The sequence below is a fragment of the Notamacropus eugenii genome, chromosome 5 (genome assembly GCF_028372415.1).
Source record: "Notamacropus eugenii isolate mMacEug1 chromosome 5, mMacEug1.pri_v2, whole genome shotgun sequence".
Lineage (NCBI taxonomy): Eukaryota > Metazoa > Chordata > Mammalia > Diprotodontia > Macropodidae > Notamacropus > Notamacropus eugenii.
In genome coordinates, this window is record NC_092876.1 from 292,081,363 (window position 1) to 292,105,466 (window position 24,104).

Sequence of the window (24,104 nt, forward strand, 5' to 3'; positions counted from 1 at the left end):
CCATGCTCTCTGTGAAGCCAGTCTTATTTTTATTAGCACCTTTTACTATTAAAAATCTAGCATTTACATATTACATTAGTCTGGTACTTATATAGCACTTGGTGCTTTGCAAGGCCCTTTATATGTGTTATCTCATTTAATCCTCACAACAACATTATGTTGTTATTATTATCCCCATTTTGTCAATGAGGGAAACTAGGACTGACAAGGTAAAGCGATTTGCTCAAAGTTACAAGGTTATTAAGTGATTTAGTCAGGATTATAATCCAGATCTTTCTAACTCTTCCTTTAAAAAAGTATGTTTATGTCTGGAATACCTATGTCTATGTATTATGTACACATAAACATACTTTCTTTCAGCAGATCCAGAACTGACAATCTCTACCTGCCAGTAGCTCTCCTACCAGAGTTCCTTGTTTCTTTTAATGTTTCTACTATCTCAAACTCAAAACCATCAGGGCATCCTGGATTCCTTGTTCTCATTTGCCTCTAATTGTTATTCAGCTACCAAATTCCATCACTTTTTCTTTTTCAAAATGCCTCTTCAGTTCCATTACTTATCATAGAAGATGATAAGTAACCATATTTTCCATGCAATTACAATCATATTAGTTACAAACTTGAGGAGTTTAAGTCTTGGGCACCTCTCTCTCTCTCTCTCTCTCTCTCTCTCTCTCTCTCTCTCTCTCTCTCTCTCTCTCTCTCTCAGTATGTATGTGTGTGTGAATGTAGGTATATAGGTGTGTGTGTGTATATATATGTATGTACATATATATGCATGCATGTATGTATGTATGTATCTTTAAATCTCCTACCTTTTCACCAGTTTTTACCATCTCCAATCTATCCTGCACAGTACTGTCAGGCTTAATATTTCTTAAATAGTAGGTCCCTTTGATTAGACCATTCCCCTCTTCAAAAATCAATAGCTTCTGATTGCCAAATAGGTAAAGTACAAAATCACTCATCTGGTCTTTAGGCATTTAAAAGAAAATCTGATCCCAGTCTACGTACTTTTTCCCCACTCAAGCTATCTTTATGAACCCTTTAGTTCAAACAAACTAGTCTATTTGACAATTTACCCAAATTTATTGTGCTTTTTGGTCTCATTTTTGCTCTCTCCCATGGTATTTACTAGCAAATATTGAAGACCTAGTTTATACCCTATCTCTGTTTAATTGCTCTCACCTAAAATATTTTCCCTTTTCCAAATTTATAATATATTGATATATGATTTGCATTGTATAGTAATATAGCAATAAATATTTTGTATAGTGTATGATAATTATATTTTGTATAGTTCATTTTGTAATTAATCTCATACAGGCTTGTAATAGAAAAAGTGCTATATTTGAAATCAAATCTTAGTAGCTTCAACTCATCAATTTGAACTACTACTTATACCTTGTGTGAGCCTCTCCAGAATATGGTTTATTTGTTACTTTGCATTGCTTTGTATATATTTTGCATTTATTGATTCACATAAATGCTGTATCATACCATTTAGAATTCAATGGAACTCAAAAGAACATCTCCATCCTATCCTACTTTTGGCCCCTTTCTACAAGTATATTTAAGTAATTTCTAGTTTGGATCTCCTTCACATTTAACAATTTGCTGTCATGACATCCATAGACTATCAATGCATTCATTTCTTTTTAAACAAATGAATTAACAAACTTAAATGCTTACACATAGAAACATTTGTATATCCATAGGCATATGTATTTTAATTACTACATATGTGTGTGCTTATTCAGTGTTATCATCTAGTGCTATACTTATTGAACTTCTAATACGTGATTGGCCCTGTGTTTACCACAGAGGATAACAAGATAAAAGCAACATAATCTCTGTCCTCAGGGAGTTTACTTTCCACCAGATCTATGCATATATTCATCTATGCATGTTCACAAAACATATATACAAAGTACCAGAAAGTAATTTAAAGAAAAAGGAGTCCTTAGAAAGTGATTTCCAAGAAGTCCTGATGAAGGAGGTGACATACACATGAGCCTGTGCTTTGATGGAAGCTAGAGACTGTACTGGGTCAGAAGGAGGCAGAGTATTTTAGATATAGAGGACCACGTGAGCAAAAGCATCATTGGGAAATTAAATATTGTTGTGTGGGGAAAAACTCACAGTCCATTTTGTAACGGAAACATAAACCACAGCAGTAATGTGAAATGGCTACAGATGTAGCAGATGTCAGACTGTGCACAGCTTTAAATGTCAGGCTCAAGGGATTGTTTTGATCCTAGAGATAATGAAGGGCCACTAAAAATTTTTTAGTGTGTGGAGGGTGACCTGGTTTGGGAATGTTAATTTGGCAGCTTAGTGGAGAATGAATGGGACTTGTTGCTGTTGCATCATTTCAGTTAGGTTCCACTCTCCATGTCCCCCTTTGGAATTTTCTTGGCAAAGATACTGGAGTGGTTTGCCATTTCCTTATCAAGATGAGGAAACTGAGGCAAACAGGGTAAAGCAACTTGCTCAGGATCATTTGCTAGTAAGTATCTGAGGCTGGATTTAAACTCAGGTCTTCCTGACTCTAGGCCTGGCACACTGTCCGCTGCATCATGTAGCTGTCCAAAAACAGTAGAAGTAAAGAGATCAATTAGGGCATTGTTACAATAGGCAAGCGGCAATGGAGGCCGAAAGTAGGCTAGAAGTTCTATAAGTGTAAAAAGAAGGACACATATCTGAATCAGATGTTGTGGAAATAACAATGGGAAGAGTCAGTAACTCATATTTATGGGGCTTGGAGGAAAAAAATAGTTAAGAATGACTGATATTGGGACCGAAGTGAATGGAAGGATGGTGGTTCCATTGACAAATGGAGAAGGTTGGAGGAGAGATTTTTTTCAGAAGATGTAATATTTATTCATTCATAATGATTTTTCAAAAAAATATTAAATCTGATGTGGCTATAGAAATTTAGGTGAAATTTCTAGTAGTCCTCAAGTAAAATGAAACTAGAGTTTTGGAGAAACCTTATAATGTAAATCTCTTTGTAGCTGGGCTGTGTGTGTGTGTGTGTGTGTGTGTGTGTGTGTGTGTGTGTGTATGTGTATGTCTATCCCTACCCAGCATAGTTTAAGATAGAGACCACTAACATTTGGACAGATGAGGAAAGAATTCATGTAGAATATAGTGCTTGAGATGTGCTCTGAGGAAGAAAAGGATATAGTGCGGTGAGGGTGAGAAAGGGATGCATTTCAGGCTTGAAAGATGCCTAATGTAAAGACATAGATATGGAAGATGGAATAGTATGTGTGAGTTACAGGAAGAGGCCCAGTTTATCTGAACTGCAGTGTATGAGGGGCCCTCATGTCCATTAAGACTGGAAAGATTGCTTTGGATAAGAAGAGTGACATTGTCAGCTTTGAGGTTAAGGAAAATCATTTTGGTAGTAGTGTGTAAGATAAACTGAAATGACGTATCTTAAGACAGGAAGACAAATTGGGAAATTGTCGCACTAATCTAGTTGAGAAGTATTGAGAGGCTGATGATATCTGGGTGAGCAAAGAGAAGGGGTCTGCTGTGTTACGGGTAGAATCAGCACTATTTGTTAGATTGTAAATGTGGGACAAAGGAGAATGAAAAGTTAAAGGTAATACTAGATTATGAACCTGAGAAAACGGGAAAGAAGTTTCTTTTGACAGAAATAGAGAAGTTTGACAGGAGAGAAGATTTTTAGAGAAAGATTATCAATTTAATGTTGGACGTATTGCGTCAAGGTGCAGTTGGGCAGAGAAGCAGGAAGCAGAACTGGAGCTAAATACATATTCAAATATAGTGAGGAGTATATATGATAATATATACCTTATAAAGTATATCATATACCTTAAAATGTTCATGAAAACTGAAAATCAAATTACTAAATTAATTTTTCTTCATGTATTGATAAGGACTGATTTTTTCAACTTTCTATAACATATTGTTTTATTTTATACAGACAAGGTAGAAGAATTTAAATGTTCTTCATACCCTGCCCTTTCTCACTTCTCCATCCAAAGGGAATCCTACCCTGCTTTTGTCCACATTCTTGAAGGTCACTTAACTGTTTTCATTTTTTTTTGTTTTCTTTCATGATTCTCATAGCCTATCAAATCACATATTTCTTTTTAAACAAATAATTTAACAAATATATGTAGTTTTATAAATATATGAATATATAATAAGTATATTTTAATACATCTTTTAATGAATGTATGTGTGTATAGTTATGTATAAATATACGTGTTACCTTATTTGTGTATGCATATACATATATATGTTGGCAGCTAGGTGGCACAGTGGATAGAGTGCCAGGCTTGAAGTCAGGAATGCTCATCATTCTGAATTCAAATCCATCCTCAGACACTTACTAACTGTGTGATCCTGGGCAAGTCACTTAATTCCATTTGCCTCAATTTCCTCATCTATAAAATGAGCTGGAGAAGGAAATGGCAAGCGAAGAAAACCCTAAATGGGCTCATGAATCAAACTTAAACTTAAACAACTTAAACAACAGCAACAATATATACATATATATATATATATATATACACACACACACACACACATATATATACACACACACATATATATATATATACACACACACATATATATATACACATATATGCCTAAATTAGTGGCTTGCACATACATTATATGTGCATATAAATGTGAGTGTTTATTTATTTATTAACATACACATGCATGCATACCTCAAGATTCACCTCAAATGCTTCTAAATTTCATTTAATATTAATACATAATCAAAGAAAGATACTGCTCTGAGAAAGTCCATGGTGATGTATGTAATGATGAGAGTTTAAAATAAGTATCCCTTTAATTATATAATCATAATTGTTATAGAATTATGTAATCATAATTCTATAATAATTATATTTGTATAATCCCTTTTATATTTTAATTATTCCATGTGAATTTTGTTTTCTCCCTGAATAAATTGAAAATGTATGTATTTTGCATTCTTCCCTCTCCAAACAATGCAAAATACTTTGCTTTATGTACTTAATAATATTTAATATTTCTTTCCATTATAACACATGTTCACTGATTTTTACTATGATCTGTAGAATTTAATATTCTATTTATCATTACGTGGAAGACTGAGATAGTGATATCAGCATACCTAAAATATACAGGTATTGCATTTTCCCTTTCTCTATCTCCTCCTTATTAAAAAATATTAAAAAAGAGACAAGAGAATAGTGTTTAGTCCTATCTTGACTAAAAATAAAGTAAAATTTTATTATTAATAAAGTTTATCAAAGGGAGATGTTACCCTGAAAAGATACTATTATGAAAAAAGAGCAAAGCCAGAATGATGCCTCTGTTTATGTAAACAAAGTGAAGTACAGGGCTGAGTAGTAAAATATTGTAACCTGCTTCTTGTCCTGTAAAATACTTATCTTTTTTTCCCCTATTAATTCTCTATAGTGAATATAGCCATTGGAAGTATTCTTATTCTTTTAATATATCTGAAAGGCCACTGCACCAGTAGGATTTTCCATCTATTTCTCCCCCTACTATTTGATTGTCCCAACCAACTTTTCCATACATACACAAAGTCACAATGTCTTACTCCACTTCTCACAGAAGAGGAATTGTTTGCAACATGGCTGAGCCTTTGCTGACCTCTTCTCTTAATATTTTTTTCTATTTTCTATCATCATCACCATTTTGATTCTTCTGAAATTATGCAAATTCATTGCAACTCTAGCAAAATATTTCTGTTTATAAAAATGAACTTTTATAGAAACAAGCAGCTTGTCATCCCTGAAGGCATCACACAGTTTTCCAAATGAACCCAGTTCAATTTTGATCCAGTTTGTCATCCATCTTCAGCACTTATTCTCCCTATCCATTCTGATGCATTAAATCGAATTCTTCTAATTATGTCTTGATATTCACAATATATATTTTTCACCCACTTTTTTTTAAAGCAGGACTGATCTTTCACTCTGATGTGCAACTTTGATGTGTTTTTTTTTGCAATGCTCTAGTTCTTGCTGCAATTATTATAATATTATTAATGAATAGGAATATTCAAAGATTCTTTTCATCAATAAGGAATCCTTTCAAATTTGGAGTTATAAAAATATGTCAAAGAATATCATAAAGATAATAAAGACACAGAACTAGAAGCAAAAGGTAGGCCAGAAGCTTCCTGTTACAAATCCCTGATTTTATAGACAAACAACTGAGGTTCAGACGTATTTGGTAACAACTAATTAGCAGATCTGAGATTCAAATCTCTGATTTCAAATCTAACTCTTTCTATTTTACCATTCTGTATCTTTCTAGTAAGGCCCTAGATCTCAGAAGCCATCTAGTGAAACCCTTACCTGAAAATTCCTTTACTTCTACATCCTTAACAAGTTAATATAGTGCCCACTTGAGAAATCTTTAATGTAAGACATCTTAAATGATACTGACAAATACCACTGGAAAACACATATCTTTGCTTAGCATATTTCTTGATTCAGTAGATTATAAATACAATTATCTCTCTAGTCATTTTCAGATTGGAGCATTGTGTGCATTTGATGTTTGTCAAAATCTGGTCTGAAGCAAAACCTAGTTTGCTCTAATGAAGTTTTCTTTTACGTAGATAAAAAATAAATGATAAGATATTATGTTTTCATCATATCTCAGTTATTTGTGGGATGTTAAAGATGTATATTGATGAAAATCTCCCAAAACATGCCTGTTTCTGTTACTTCATTGTGCTTTTATTGATGATATCCTCAATGTATAATTAGATATTATCATTAAGATTATATATATAGAGAGAAAGAATGCTCACTAGTTGATGATTGTTTGTCTTTAGGGAAGAAAAATAACAGTCCATAATATTTTCAATTATTTTTGGAAGCTTCCATTTTGAACTATGTCAAACACCTGCCCTGAGTATATTTGTTTTCATCATGGATTTCTTTTGTATGTGTTTAGTCAGATGTAACTGATCTTCTTAGTTTCAACTTTTTATATATTGTTATCAATTCCTGTGCCCTACCAATATGTAGAACTTAGTGTCCAATCATCATGGTGGCTTTCTGCCAAAGTGAATGCTAAAGTGAATAGTTGACTCACAAAAATTTGACAGATCTGTTCCATTTATTGTCTATTTGTTGACCTCATTTCAGGTACATATGTTGAGAGAACTTAAAAGACATGAATCTAAAACTAGAAAGGACCTAAGAAGTCATCTAATCCAACTTTATCATTTTATATATTAAGAAACTGAGGGCCAAGGGGGTTAAGTGTCTTGCCTAAGGTCAAACAAGTCAAAAAATAAGTAATATATTGAGTCAAAATCTGAACTCAGGTATTCTGATTTTAAATCCAGTGATATTTTCCCGGATTACATTATCTTTCTTATAGTTCTGTTGGAATCTGTTGGAGCCAGACTCTCTATGGATTTGTGTTATCTGTAATTGTTTTTTGCTATTTTGTGAAGCTATACTGCTCACAGCCTTCCATCGTCCTCCTACATAGTGTTTTGAAAATGAATTTGTACTGTTGGCAGCTATATGTCTCCATCTGGCAAGAAGTTTACATGTTTACTGGCAGAGGTTTTTTTTGGGCTCTTTCAGTCTCACAATTTTGGTGGCTTTTTTTTCATCAGTTAAACTTCTCTAGGAAATGATAAGAATCAATATTTTTTTTTAATGTAGCAGAGTAGGAGAAAAAAACATTAGATGTTGAGTCAAGAGATTTAGGTTCAAATACCAACTTTGACACAACTTCTCTGATGATGGACAAGTCACTTAATTTCACTAAGATTCACTAGTCTCACCTACAAAAGAGGGGATAATTGTATTTGTACTGTTAACCTCACAGTGTTATCCCAAAGAGTGTATATTGTGGATATAAAAGTGCTAAGTGTTATTTTGTTCATTTCATATTTTTTAGACTTGCAAATTTGCTTTAAAAGTTGCTTGGTAACCATTATGATTGTATATAGTATTATTCTTGTTCTTCCATCTATTTTGGTACGTATTTTGAATTTTTTCTAATTCATTGATGGCATGACTATACAATGGCAGTTCTTTTGGAAATGATTGAAGAGTAGAGCATCCAACATAGGGGTAACCTTAGATTCTCAAAGTCAGTGAAATACAAGCCTTAAGCAACCTGAATGAGCTTTGAGTACAGATTCAGTGACGTTTGCTTTCTGAAGATTAACCTGGTTAAATTCACATAGGTTTATCACCACATTGTTGGCTTCAGGATAATGAAATTATCTGGCTATAGCAATAATGATAATAGCCAAATAGAAAAAAAAACACCTTTTGATTATGTGAATCCCTACTCTTTCTGTAGTGATAGTGGCAGAATGATAGAATGTAATCAGAATCTCAGGTTCTAGAACGCCAAAAAAAATTAGCTTAAACTGTTACTACTTTCAGTTTATAGTCCCTATCGAAAAATCAGTAAGGAGGCTTATTCCTGTGGGTGATCTGAGTCACATCCATACTGACAGTTTCACTAGAAATGAAATGATATGAAACAGAGAAATCATTCATAAATGGCAAGCTGGCTGTCTTCTCTGAGAGATAAAAAAAGGTTTGGTAGAACAGGGATCATCACCAGCCCAAAGACAATAAGAAATATTGTTTCATGGCCTATTGGGTTATCTCACCTACAGGTGTTCCCAGTGAGCATTAGGAAACTGATTGCTACTAAGATAATTATAACCTTCCAGTTAGCATTCATCCCAGATAATAAAGGACTCAGCCCCTTCTATGACAAATCTGACAATATCTAAACAAAGATATTATATACTTTGATGGATGTCTTCGGTGGCATAAGCACAGAGAAGAATGGGAGAAAGATTAAATATTCAAGTAGATCTATAAGATTATCAATTTTGATGTACCCTTACATTAATGCAGATCTTATTCCATTTGGGCCTTCCGGTCTAGTACTACACTTATCATGTCCTCACATAAGTTCAAAATGGGGGAGGCCTCCCAAGATCCTGGAGGATCTGTTCTTCTTCCTTCAGATATCACAAGGATATCAGTGGCCCATTTCAGTTGTTCCCTGGATATCCCTCACTCCTGCGATATGACAATCCCTCTTTTTTCTAATCATATATTTCCCTGATAATATCCTTCTTTCTCATTCTTTTTTATTTGTTATTGGTTTTCAAATGTGAACTGGGATCAAAAACTTATAGAAACTTTCTACAGTGCTTTGTGAATGTTTTATATTATCTTCCCAGTGTTTAGTACTAGTTGGATGGTCATAGTAGACAGTCACTCAATTCCTCTGATTCTCAGTTTATGATAGTGAACTGAAATGTCTTGTATGTATACAGGGTGCTGTGCAAACTTCTCAGTTGTTCCCATTAATTCCATGACCATAATTATTACTATCAGTATCAATGGCACCATCTTACATTTGTATGATGCTTTATAGTTTACAAAGCTCTTCCTAATATGTTGTTACTTGATTCTCCCAATAACCCTGTGGACTAGTTTCATATTCTACTAATATCTTTTATTAACTAGGTAGTTGTGTTAATACTAACTAGGTAGTAGTTAGTTCCTCAATCTCTCTCAGCCTTGGTTTTCTCAGGTGAAAAATGAGAACCTTCTTTGCCTCCAGCATCAGTCCTTGGCCTTGTGCTGTTTCCTCTAAAAGGAGCTAGGCTGCTAGTTTGTGCTTTAGGCTGACTCCACTCTCCTCTCTGGGTGACCTCTTGCTCTAGTTTAACGTTCAGAACTGTTCCAACTTCCCGCTCTGTTCATTTGCCTGGAGAGTGATTTTGTGATATTAAGCTATTAAGATGACCCAATGTGATTTTGATTTCTTCTTCAATTTTTCTAATTATATGCAGTCTGATGTTCCTAAATCTTTGTTGGACAGGAAGCGTTTAAAGAGGGAACTGGAATGAACTGTTTTCTTCTATTTCACTTTATTGACTAATCTCCTGTGAAGCTTTTAAAAGCCTTCATAACCTTCATTATCCAGATTGATCATGTAACCAAGTTCCCCTGATAGATGCAAGGTTCTTCATTTCACAATTCTCTCTAGGGGCATCCATAAAAACAAGTATTGGAACTTCTAGCAAATAAGTGTAAGAATTATCAGAAATTAAGATGGGATATCTGGGAAAACTGCATTTCTACTGACTTTGAGGATTGAAAATTAACAGAAAAAACTTCAGCAAAATTCTATTCCTACTAATCCAAAAGGAAAGAAATGAGTATTAAGAAGCCCTCTCCCATTTTTTTTCTTTGAAAATCAGCCATCAGTGGGTCTTGAAGCAAAAAATTAAATATCTTGTATCATTTTCTGTCTGGTGACTTAAGAGCTGTACTGTGAAGTTAAATTTAGTAATGAATAGGTTTGTAATATTTCATTGAAATGTTCCTGACAGTTACTTTTCAAATGAGATTTGATATATATATACATATATATATACATACATACATATGTATATATATACATATGACAGCAGTTCAGAAACTACCTTGCCATACAAATGCAAATTTGTAAACATATGTAAAGATAGTAATAGTAATAGTAATTCTATCACTATGAGTTTATAGATACTCCTGTCTATTAGATTATTTAAAGCTAAGAAGAAATTGCAGCTTAAACTGTTTTTTTTCTTTCTGTGGAATATAGAACCCTGAATAGAGTAGTCTTTGAGGTGCTTTCTTTGAATGAATCTGTGTCTACTCTTTAAATTTGGGGAGAGGTTAGGAACTCTTAAGTCTTTTGTATTTGTTTTACAAATGCTGTTGTCTTAATTTGGCCTGTTCATTAAATATAACCATCTTTTCAGAAATTGGATATTTCTCAGTTTTTAGTTGTAAATTCCCCAGATCACTGCTCTCTCTAAGTCCGAGGCAACTGCAATTACTCCTTTGCAATCTGCCTCATTTTGTCGTGCAGGGACATCACAGGGGCCAAGTTGTCATTTCTCATAATGATCATTTATGATCATGTCAGTGAGGCAGTCAGCTGGGCATTTGGAGCACCTCCTGTTCGGTTGGCTTTCGAGGTGTTTTTGTTTAGTGTTTAGTATTTAGGTTGTTGGATGTAGATGGCTGAACTGAAAAGCTGGATGTTTTTACATTCTATGGCTGATGCCAAGGCTTCAACCAAAAGAGCAGCAATGGAGCTGCAAAAGAAAAAGTGCATGCGATTAAAAACAATGAATTTCTGATAAGCAACTTTGAAGTCAAGTTGGTGTCTCCAGTGTCTTCTTCAAAGGGTTATCCTACAGTCACAGAAAGATACATGTACCTGGATCCTGGCATATCACTTCAGTGGTGAAATTTGTACCTCAAGAAGGTACCTCTGCTCCTTGGGCCACTTCTCTTTGAACAGTGGATAAAGGGCTCCTCCTAAAACATCCATTTAAGAAAGGTTCCTAGGCCAACTATTGCTTCACTTCCCACTGTGTTGCATTCCTCCGGACTTTTCCATCATGTCCCCAATCCAGGTATCTTTGCTCCCCTTCAGTTTCCTTTTATATTTTGTCTTCCTCACAAGAATGAAAGCTCTTTGGAGGCAAAGTCTGACTTTTTCTTTGTATTTTTATACCCAGCACTTAGCACATGGTAAGAGTTTGATATCTGGTTACTTACCAATAGTATAGAAGTGTATTTTCTGAGTCGGAATGGATTAAATATTTGAAGTATTTGTCTGGATATATCCTAGAGGCAAAAATGATTTAAAGTGATGAAATAATGGCACATTTACTATACAAAACTAGAGTGAAATTTATCATGACAGAAATCTCTATTCAGTAATTAAAATTGCTGATTAGAGCTTCAATGTGCAGGATTTGGGAACTATTGATAAAAGTGTCTAATACAGAAATGGGAGGATGTAATTTAGTGGATTTTACTTCTTTATTCCCTACTGGAATTTTAACCAATTAAATGAGGTTTTTGGAGTCATCTTTGATCTTGGTGAAAGCTATTGTACCCTATTAAGTTTACATGCATAATGACAGGATGAATTGAAATTTCATTTTCCCCCTTTCTCCATAAGCAGCAAAAAAAGCTGAAGCAAAAAGAATTAGACCCAATCCATTTAAATTTCACAGAAATTACTATATTCTCCTCCTCTTCCTCCTCCTTCTCCTCCTCCTTCTCCTCCTCCTCCTCCTCCTCCTTCTTCTTCTTCTTCTTCTTCTTCTTCTTCTTCTTCTTCTTCTTCTTCTTCTTTTCTTCTTCTTCCAAATGTTTAATTTCCATAGATGTAGAACATCTATTTATTTTTTTAGAAATATATGCTATTGATATGTTTTGTTTTTACATCTCAGAAAGTTTCTTTTTTAGGCTTTACTAAGTGTCATTGTGAATAGAGTTGTGGGTCTGAGTCAAAAAGATCTGATCTTAGATCTTGCCCTCTACACTTTGTAGTTATATGACTTTTGACAAGTCACTTAATCCCTCTCAAACATGGTTTCCTTGTCTATAAAATGAGGACAATCATATCACCTACTTATAGGATGTGAAAAGTATAATGTTACATCATAAATCCAGTTTTGGTAGGTGTCTTCTAGCAAGGGAACATGGTCTGTCTCATGCTTTTCTTTTTTCTCCTTCTAGGATCCCCTTTAATGGTATCATAAATTCTCAGAGGTTCATTTATTTCTATACAGTTGATTCCCAGAGTCAAATATTCAAGCCCTAATCTAGACTCTTGCCTTATATGGCTAAATCTCTGTTAGAACGACCATATCAGTCCTCTGCTGAAAAATCATCCAGGGCTCTCTCTTGCTTCTAGGATAAAGTTCTAATTCTTCAGTATATATCATTAGAGGGGTAACTAGTTGGCATAGTGAATATTGGACTTGAAGTCAGGAAGACTTATCTTCTTGAGTTCCAATACGGCTTCAGATCCTTAATAGCTGTGTGACCTTAAGCAACTAACCCTGTTTGCCTTGGTTTCTATCTGTAAAATGAGCTGGAGAAGAAAATGGCAAACTGCTCCAGTATCTCTGCAAAGAAAATGCCAAATGAGATCATGAGAAGTCAGACATGTCAGAAACAACTGGAGAACAACTACGAAAATACCATCAGAGTCCTCTACTTTCTGGCTCTTACCTATCGTACTACATTATTTTGCTTTATTGCCCTTTGCATTCTGCCATTCAGGAATATGAACTTTTTTTTTTTTTTGCTATTACTCATTCATGACATTCCATCTTCTATCTCCTACCCATGCCTTTGCATAGACTGCCCCCTCATTTCTGGAAATGTACCCCCTCCTTCCACTTCCTAGAATCCCTAGTTTCCTTCAAAGAGTAGCTCACAGGCCACCTCATATACCTACCTTTCCTATTTGATGAGCTGTTAGTCATTTTCCCCCATTATTTTTTATTCATTTTTTAAAAAAAAAATGTATTCTGTACCTATGTCTGTTTGTACATGCTATCTTCCCCATTGGAATATAAGTTTCTTTAGAGCAGATAATGCTATGTTTTTGTCTATGTGTCCCCAGCACCAGCACAATTCTTGTAACATAATAGGTGCTTAATAAATATTTGTGATTCTATTTATTTTTCCAGAAGTTTGTGGTATTGCTTCATTTTTATATTTATTTTTTCATTCACATTGCTCTATTGGTTCTTCCTCCAAATTATCATTTCATGGACCATATTTGTGGCCGCTTATACTATACCCCACTCCTAGAATACATTTTTCTCCCTGTGCCTCTTGGAATTCTTAGTTTCCTTCTAGGCTCAGGTATTACTACCTACAGGAAATGTTTCCTGCTCCCACAGTCTTTAGTGATATTTACCACTACAAATTATCATATATTTTAAAAATCTGTTTGCCCATCTCCATAGAAGAATGTAAGTGCCTTGAATACATGGACAGATTCATTTTCATCTTTGTACCCCTCATATCTACTGTCTTGCACAAAATGGTGATTTAATGTTGCTTAAATTGAATTCTATTAAGATTTTTTAAGTGAGTACCTGAATAAGCCAAGGTCTCCCATTACATCCTGGGCCTTCTGCAGTCATCCTGATGAATATCTGGTCATTGCATCCAGATGACTCAGGAGAGGAAAGTGAGGCTGGTGATCTTGCACAGCCCTCCCTCACTCAAACAAAGTCAAGTGCAAGTCATGTCATCATTTCTCTGATGCCATGGTCTTATTCAAAAACGAAGGATGAACACAGAACCTTTTGTTGGTACATGTAAGTTTTTCCCCCATCTTCAAAAAAATCTCATGTGATCATTCATGGGAAGCCAACTTCCTATGTCTATCCTCTTTCCTAGTAAAATTCCTTATGAAAACTGTCTACAAATAGTGCCCCCACATTCCTCTCACTCACTCTTTTAACACTCTACATCTAGTAGAGTTGCATTCTGATTGCATTATTTAATTGAAACTATTTTCTCCAAAGTTACCGATGACTTTTTAATAGCCAAATCTAATGACCTTTTCTCAATACTCATCCTTCTCGATTTCTCTGGAGTCTTTCATAGTTGCTCACCCACTTTTTCTTTATATTCTTTTTTCTCCAGATTTTCATAACACTGTTATCTCCTGATTTTCCTCCCACCTGTCTGAATGTGCCTTCTCATTCTTTGCTGGATTTTCATCAAAGTCTTTCCCATTAACCTTGGGTATCCTCAAAGTCTCTGTCCTGCTCCCTCTTTTCTTCTCTCTCTATACCAGTTCACTTGGTGATCTCATGAACTCATCAATTATCAAATGATAAATGGATTGCATTATCATCTCTTGCTAATGGTTCATATTTCTGCTTACCCAGACCTAATCTCTCTGAATTTCCAGTCTCACATTACCAATTGCCTATAGGAAATTTTAAATTAGATGTCCTCTAGGCATCTTAAACTAAATATGTCCTCAAATGAACTCATTATATTTTCCCCAAAACCCTCCCTCTCTTCTTTATTTTCCTGTTATTGTCAAGGATACAGATATCCTCCCAGTTTCTGCTATTAAGTGTTCTCTTTGATTCCTCACTTTTACCCTGCCCTGTAGCCAATCAGTGGTCATGTTTCCTCTATTTTAACTTTGTAATATCTTTCGCACATGTTCCCTTCTCTCCTCTGACCCTGGTGCAGACTCTTACCTCCTTATCCTGGACTAATACAGTAGCCTTCTGGTTGGTCTCCCTGTCTCATCTGTGATCCATCCTCCACTTAGCTGTCAAACTGATCTCCCTAAAGTCCAGTTCTGATGAGATCACCTCATTCAATAAGCCGCAGTGGCTCCCTATCATCTCTGGATTAATATAAAATCTTCTGTTTGAAATTCAATGACTTTTTTTTCATAACCTGCCCCCCTCCCACTTCTCCAGTCCTTTTATGCTTTATTCCCCTCCACATACTTACTCTTCAGTCTAGTAACTCTAGCCTCCATGCTTTTCCTTGAACATGACACTCCATCTCCTGACTCTGGGAATTTTTACTGACTCTCCCTATGCCTGGAATTCTCTCCCTTCTCATCTCTGCCTCCTGTCTTCCTTCAATTTCCAGGTGAAATCCTACCTCCTACTAGAAACCTTTCCTTAGTGCTCTTAATGTTATTGCTTTCTCTCCATTATCTTTATTTTATCTTGTCTGCATCTTTTCTGTACATGATTTTTTTACATTTTTTCTCCCTCATCAGACTGTGAGCACCTTGAAACCAGGACCTGCCTTTTACTTTCTTCTGTGTCCCCAAGGTTTAGGACAGCGTCTTTCTTATAGAAGGTGCTTCATAAATGCTTACTGATTGACTGACCTCTCATCTACATGTTCAAATCATTTCCAGTCATCAAGATATAATTCATATCTAATCTCCCTGCTCGAGAAGCCTTTCATAACTATTCTTGCCCTCCAGGTGTTCCTATCTGTAGTCCGGATCATTGTAATAACTTTGAGTCGCAGAATAATAGTATGTCTCCTCCTCAGTGAAATCTGTAATCAGTCAACAAAGACCAACTTAACAATCCACACCAGAAAAAGGAAATGGATGAAGAATATGCTCAGCTAATATCCTACAAAAATTAGTGGCTGTTCCATGAATTATGCATAGTAAATGCTTAATAAAAATCATCTGAATTGAATTAAGTTGTGATTTTAACTTGTAGAATCTCTGTGCACAATAATTTTGATATTTTATTAACTTTTCACATGATTATGTTTTATTCCCTAATCTAAATTGCAAGATTTTTGAAGAAGGGGATGTCTTTCTGTCCTCTCTATAACCCTGAACCATGCTGAGTATACAGTAGCTTTCAGAAACTATTCATTGATTTGATTTCAACATGCAAGTTACAAAGACAAAAAGTATCTCTTTGTAATTACAAAACTATTAGTGCTATGTGTTATATTTAATATTTTCAACACATTCTATGAAATTTTTTGTAAAGAATTCTCTGACTAATAAATTGCTACTTATGTAATAATTTTATTAAATTTGTTATATTAATTTGCACTTTGTAAATAAACTTTCAAAATTGCAATATAACATTTTGTTTTGGTCGGTCATTTTTCAATTGCATCTGACTCTTTGTGACCCCATGTCTTGGCAAAGACACTGGAGTTATGTGCCATTTCTTTTTCCAACTAATTTTATGGATAAGGAAATTGAGGCAAACAGAGTTAAACACTTGCCCAGTTTCACACAGCTGGTAAGTGTCTGAGGCCAGATTTTAACTTGGGAGGATGAGTCTTTCAAAATGACTCAGACCCTACACTGTAGCCGCTGAGAAACCTAACTATATATTAATTTACTATAGATAAAATTTTCTTCAAAAACTACTAAGCTGACTGTTTTCTCCTGCAGTAAAGGATAGACTGAATATTATTTTTCATAGCACTTTTTACTTTATTATGTTCTTAGTATGTTTCAATTTATTTGATAACTATTATATCATTTCTTGAATATTTAGGTATGTGTCCTTTCTCTGTATTTAGATCATTTTAATTATCTTTGTATATGTCTCAGCACTCAGCAAAGTAATATGTATATAAAAGACATTTCATAAGTAGCTATTAAAATAGTGTATAGCACTATGTCTAATGTATGTAATGTTGTTATGTTGTCATTTACTTTAGGTGATTGTCAAATCTGGACCTGGGACTTTCCTTAGTTTAGCTGTTTATGACAATTATATCTTCTGGTCAGACTGGGGAAGACGTGCAATTCTGCGTTCAAATAAATACACAGGAGGAGATACAAAGGTTCTTCGTTCTGATATACCACACCAGCCAATGGGTATTATCGCCGTGGCCAATGATACAAACAGCTGTAAGTTGGAATAGAAAACATTACGATTCCTTAATTTTGGAGTGCACCAGATTTAACCCAGATTTCATCATAAGTTGGGCATTAATTCTTAGATGACTGAGACAATTACATTCTCATTCATGATTTTGCTATTTTCATATACCAGAATGGCTTGAAAGAGTTAATACTGTTTCTAAACGTAGCTCATTTGCCACCATGCTGAATCTGGCTCATTTAGGAATATCCATTTAGATCAATTTTTTCATAAATTAATGTTTCTGCCATTTCATAGCTCTCTATTTCATCCTCCATATCCTTGACTAAAGAGACAAATTGAATTGCTTACATTGAAAATTAAAATGTTTTGGTAGATAAATTTTGTAAATGGATTTATAACTTCCTTTGAACCTCCTATTGTTCCATTTACAGTGCTATATTTCCATATCTATGTGATTTTCATTATACTGGAGGTTTTGATCTCATACCATTCTTGGTTTTGTGTGCACTTTTCAACTTGTTAGAATTATGCAATGATTCATTAGACAGTCTTGCCTAGCGTAGCTTTTAAAAAAACACTTGGCTCTAAATCTCCTTTGTTTAGTACATTTCTATGGTCAATTTATCATTAAGATGACCCTTGTATAGGAATCTACCTATAGTGCATATTAAGTGTATGGTGTTGACTAATAGAAGCTTTTTTTTTTTTTTTTTGTAATTCATAGGTGAACTTTCTCCATGTGCTTTAGCAAATGGAGGTTGCCATGACCTGTGCCTTTTGACGCCTGATGGGAGGGTGAATTGTTCATGCAGGGGAGATCGGGTGTTGCTAGATGACAACAGATGTGTGAGTAAGTAATAGGAACTGAAACATGAAATGAGGCAGTTATTCAGAATCACACATAGGGTCCACTGGATTGGCTTCATTACATGCATAAGGCTGGAAATTCAGAACTCTGCAAAACATTAGAAACAGCTGATTGATGCCACTCTCCAGCAAAGTTCTCTGCTTCCACTTATTTTTTAGCTCTATCACAGAGATGCCATTGGATTAGCAAAGTTAACAAAGATACCATTGGTCTTTGTCATTCTCATGGACTGGGAGGTTTACAGAGTAGCATAATAAGTATCTTTTACTCATTCATAAGTTGAGACCATACAATTTAGCTCTCTGAATGTACAAGTTTCTAACCTTAATTAAAGGTAAATGAAAACTATAGTGTGTTTAGACAGTGGATCAGGATCCTTGAAATGAAACCACTTCTAGTCAGTCACAGTATGTAAATGAGAGAGAATGGATCATGCAACTGATTTGCTGTATTTTTCATATCCTTAATTAAGAAGGTAGCATAGCAGTACTGCATGATGTTTATGCTTCCAAAAGGGATTTCAGTCTTTAATTAGCACAGTTACACTATATATTTATTAGCAACAAAGTTTTCAGTTTCATTTCCAAAATAAATAAAGGTTTAACTGTCCTGATCTTTTCATGAGTTGTAGCAGACAACAGAAAAATAGACCCTTTCCTTCGTCTAGATTGAGCATAATTTTATTCAAAGAAGATGGGAAGCAGAGTTATCTCTATCAGAAAATGATGAACCCAATTCTCAGGACATAGGATTTCCTTAACATTTCCCTTCTCTATGTCTGTATCCTTGTCTGTTGTTTCCTCATCTTTGAAAAGAACAAGAACCTTATTGACTCCTACTTATCAATGTCATAAAAATGAAGACCCAGTAATGAAGTTATGTTAAAAAAAAGTTATTCAGCTCCATCTTTGGTGAATTCTATACTTATCCCTGAGCTTCAGTATTAATGACCTACCTAACAGGGATGTGTTATAGCATCTAGATAGCACCATTATGTTATGATAAAAACTACTGGACTCTAAAGGGTGAGAGGAATCCAAAACCATGAGCATGTGCATCCTCATTTTACTGAGTGGAACTTCAACATAAAAGCATCCCTTCCATGCAAGAAGGAATAAATATAGAAAGGCTGATTTATTCCCAGCCTACATCAAAGTGAATGTGATGATGCTGTGAATTATAAGTATAGGAAGCCAATCTAGGTGATTCAGGCTCCCAAATCTTCCTTTACCCTTACAAGCAATTCCTTCCTGAATACTCAGATATTTGTGGAAACTGCCCACTTCAGTTTGCCTTTGTAGTCACAGCCTTAATATTGTGGATCCAATCCCATCTATAAGCCTCTGGCATAAGCCAAGCATTAGAGTCACTCACGTTTCTTCACAGGTCACCACAGGTTGGAAGCAAAGTATTGCCTTCAATCAAAACAGTAAGGCTTATTTGTGTACTGCACAGACCTAGGCTAGCAGGAAAATAGATTGGGTAAAACTGTCCCTATTATGCCATTCTGCTTCACTCTATTGGTGAGAGGGAATGGGTCAGACAGGCTGCCATCAGTTCTGACATGTACAGTTGTACTAACACAGGGCTATAGACTCTTGCTGAATTTCTTACAACTGCCAAGTCAGTTAAATAACCATTTTGTACAGCTTGGAAAAGTTGGTGAGGCTGGGCGCTGACTTCTACACCTGGTATGGAATTCTGGTATAAAATTCTGCTAGGTTGAAAGATATTGGAGTCTTTTGCCTCTTGGAGCAGTCATTAATAAAATCAGTCCATGGATACCAACTTCAGTCTCCTTGTTGTTGTCCCAAAGCTTCATCTATGTTTTTACTAGCTTAGTGATCCTTATAAGGAGGAATACTGGGAATATGTGAATAGAAGGGAATAAAGGGCTTGGGCATGGGACTTTCTGTCAATAAATTAACAAGCATTGCTGTCCACTATGTTTTAGGCACTGCTTGGTGCTGAGAATGCCAAGCAAGTGGCATGGTCTCTAACACTGAAGAGCTTACAAATCATTAGGATAGACAACTTTTATGTATGGATCTTAACAACAGATGCAAGATGAATTTGTGGGAGTGAAAACTAGAAGCTCTAGGGAGACCAGGAAAGGTTTATGTAGAAGATGGCTATTGAGCTGCCTCTTAAATGAAATGAAGGGATCTATGAGGGAGTGCACTCCAGACATTAGTGACAGGCAGTACAAAGATATGGAGATGGGAATATTGTATAAAAAGGTCTTAGGTATTTATTAAGATTTGTTTTTGTCACCACTGTTAAAAGTTACTTTCATAAATATCCTCTTGTGGAGTGACCATGAGTATATTGATGCTAATAGATACTGGGAAGTTGTAAAGGCTTTGAGCCTTGTCTATGCTTAGATTGTCATCTCAAACCATCTTGGAAGCCATGTTTGTAAAGGCTTGTCACAAGATGCTAAGTCAGCTCATTTACAAAATGGTAAATGCTTAATACAGTGAAATATAGATATCTGAAGAAATAAGGTAAGCATTATTTTGCAAAGTGTGATAAGGGTAGAGGAGGCAGCTATATTAACTCTAAGTAATAGTTAAAATATAAAGCCTCTAAACATTAGAAAGCTCAGACAATATCAGTGACTTTAATACTGTCTCAATTAAATGACTACAGAAGGATTAGTAAGAAATTAAAAATAATTAAAATTAAAGAAGCGAATAAATTTTTAAAATTAAGCTAACTTTCCTGCATTAGGAAAGATAAATGGGATTTTAATTAGCTCAGCCATAATTAATAAGGTCAGATTTCATTAGTGAATGAATCAACATGGCACTGATTGGGAGTGCTGAAAAAGAGAACACAGGGAGGCACCGACTTACCAGTGAATGTGCCCCAGATGTTCAGTGGTAATTCATTGGTTGGACTTCATGATGTGTTTTCCCATAGGAGCAACGTTATAAAAGGTGGTCAGATTTTCAATCCAGTCCATGAAAAGCCCAGTCTCTTGCATGCTGGATGTAAACAGCACTGTCGTATTATAATCGACCATGCTGATTCTATGAAGATTCATTCTGAGTTCCACCTAGAAATGGCATTAGTATATCTCTTTCCTTTATTCTGCCCCCTAACCCATTACCCTCCATCCTACCCATTGCAAGTCAGTTTTCCTTTTTTCCTACTTAAGTGATTTTTATCAGGGATTTGGACCAAGAGTTATTAGTTTAGTAATAGGTGTGGACTTGGTAGAAGAAAGGTGTGCGGAACTAGAAATGTGTATCCAGGAGGCAGGTACTATAGTGAGAAGCAAGGCAAGTACGTGAAGGTTATGAAATCACAGACAGACTCCAACTGATATTCCTATAGAGGTTTTTAAGGTGCTAGGGTAAATCTGAAATACTTCCAGTGGTTATGGCTCCCATGGGCACTAGGTATCCCTGAGGGGTAGGGCTGTGTGAAGAATTGAGACTTCACCCTCCTAGTGTAGCAGTAGAAGTTTTAGTTCTAGGAACAGCAGAGCCTGAGTGTGCTGATGAAGCAAGGTAGAAAATATTCAGAGGGAGCAATGGAGGTTTTGGGCATTGTCTACTTTTATGCATATTTATAGGAGTCACCCAAATCAAATTCCTAGGTAGACAACTCTAAAGAGGCCCTGACTATCTCCAACTTTAGATGCCTCCACTTTTCTTCTTTAGTGATTTAATGGCTCTGTCATTTTATCGATGTGACTACTCTCTCCCTGGGTACAGACTGTAACTCATTCACCCTTTCCCAAACTGTGTGACTAGTTGATGTGTTCGCATAAATCATCCAAAGAGGAGCCACCCTATATGTTGGAAGCCTTCCTCTAGGCCTTTGAACATTATGTGGGTAGTAGTGGAGCATTTGGTCTGTCCAGCTATTATTTTCATCGCTCTTAATATATGTCCAATCTATCCTGTTTTCTCTTCTTATGTATCTTGAATATATATATTCATACTCACACAAAATCACTTCTTATGTTCAAGATATTGTTTATAATATGCTGAAGCCTATTCATAATCACTGTTTTTTAAAAAAAAGCCCATAGTCACACAAAAACAAGTTCCATGAAAACAAAGAAGGTACCAAAATACATGAGATATCAAATTGGGTTATACATGTATATATGTAATTAACAAATTCTTTCCTAGCTTTCATCCATAAAAATATACCAATAATTTTTATGTATCTACATAATTGTTTTATATACTTTTATATAATTTGTCATAATTATATACATTTGTGTATAATAAAATAGTATGATATATAACTTATATAATTCTTTAAGATTTCTTTGGTGCTTTACAAATGTAATTTCATTTGATCCTTGTAACAATAATAATTAGTCAGTCTCTAAACATTTATTAAGTTCCTACTATATGTCAAACACTGAGATAAATGCTGACATAACCACCCTGGGAGCTAGATACTATTATTATTTCCAGTTTACAGGTGAGGAGACTGAGTCACAAAGAGGTTTAGTGCCTTGTCTAGTTTCACACAACTAGTAAGTATCTCATACTGGATTTCAACTCAGATCTTCTAACCCTATATTTGGCATTCTATTCTTTATACCACTTAGTATATCCACTATACCTCAAAGGGACAAAGATCTATCTTTAAAAAAAATAATCACCATTAACAATGATAAGCACATATAATGTTCTGTGGTTCAGTGTCTTTACTTCCTAAATCTGGGTGCCCTTTGAATCTTTGTTGTTATTGTTCAGTCATGAACATTGTTATTCAGTCTTGTCCAACTCTTTGTGACCCCATATGGAATTTTCTTGGCAAAGATATTGGTTTATCATTTCTTTCTCCAGTGTATTAAGGCAAAGAGAGGCTAAGTGCCTTGCCCAGGGTCACACAACTAGTGAGTGTCTAAGGCCAAATTTAAACTTGGGTCTTCTTTGCTCCAGGCCCAGTACCATGTCCACTGAGCCATGAATCTTGAGTCCAGGCCAAATGGTTTTCTCCCTACTTTGTTAATGCCACATATCATAAACATATGATTTTTCTGGCACTTCTTTATTAATGTGTGCAGAATAAAATATTCACAAATTGTTACTTTGGGATTAAATTGTAAAAATTAATACAGGGAAAATAATGTTTATTCTCATTCTAGCCAAGAATTCATCTTGCAACATTTATTCTGAGTTTGAATGTGGGAATGGTGAGTGCATTGACTACCATCTAACCTGTGATGGCATTGTTCATTGTAAGGATAAATCTGATGAAAAATTGCTATACTGTGGTAAGTGTCCTAAATACATCTTTGCTATTCAAGTGATACAATGTATGTAATGTGTCTGTAAACCTTAAAACACTATTATTATTATTTCATTATTATTATTCCAGTGGTGTGATTATTTTCTGTATAATTATTTTATTGTATTTCTTGAATTCATTCATGAAAATGTTTTATAAAGGTGGACACTATTTTTAAGTATATTAAGATAGTGTACATTATTTTCTTCCTCCTGTGTAATTAGAACCTGGAATTCTCTGATGGCATTCATATACTGCTTCCATTCACCAACTTTGGTCCAACATTTACCAGGATCCATGTTATAACCTACTTGGCCATCAGTCTTCATGCTACCTTCCCCTCTGCCCTTTAGATTCTGGTTTCAGTCATGTATAGATTTCTTGCTTAACTACTGGGAAGGAATCTACTGCCAATCAATTCTAAATAGAACATAAATGCTTAATAAAGGGTTCAAATCTAATATAAACAATGAAGAAAGAATAAGAGAACACCTGACCGCACTGTGTGAATTCACTTGACCACACCCAGACAGACTATATCTCAAGATCCCAAAAAATTTGAGCAAGTGATTGCTGAGACACAGTTACTTATTTCTGAAGGAAGTAAAGTGGGGGAGATCTGACACAGGACTGAAAAAAAGGTGACTGTTGTTCTAGTCTTAAAAAAGAGAGGGAGAATGGATTCTGAAAATTATAGTGTGCTTGAGTTCAATTCCTTGTGAAGAA

At 35.0% G+C, this 24,104-nt stretch overlaps 1 protein-coding gene across 3 annotated transcripts in view; it reads left to right on the plus strand.

The window, feature by feature from the left end:
* Nucleotides 1–24,104, plus strand: part of LRP1B (LDL receptor related protein 1B) — a 2,222,640-nt gene that overhangs the window by 1,802,294 nt on the left and 396,242 nt on the right. For all 3 annotated transcript variants that reach the window (XM_072613193.1, XM_072613191.1, XM_072613192.1), the window contains 3 exons: nt 17,076–17,268; nt 17,970–18,095; nt 23,236–23,364. In XM_072613193.1, coding sequence (XP_072469294.1) covers nt 17,076–17,268; nt 17,970–18,095; nt 23,236–23,364 — 448 coding nt within the window. The remainder of the gene's footprint in view (nt 1–17,075; nt 17,269–17,969; nt 18,096–23,235; nt 23,365–24,104) is intronic.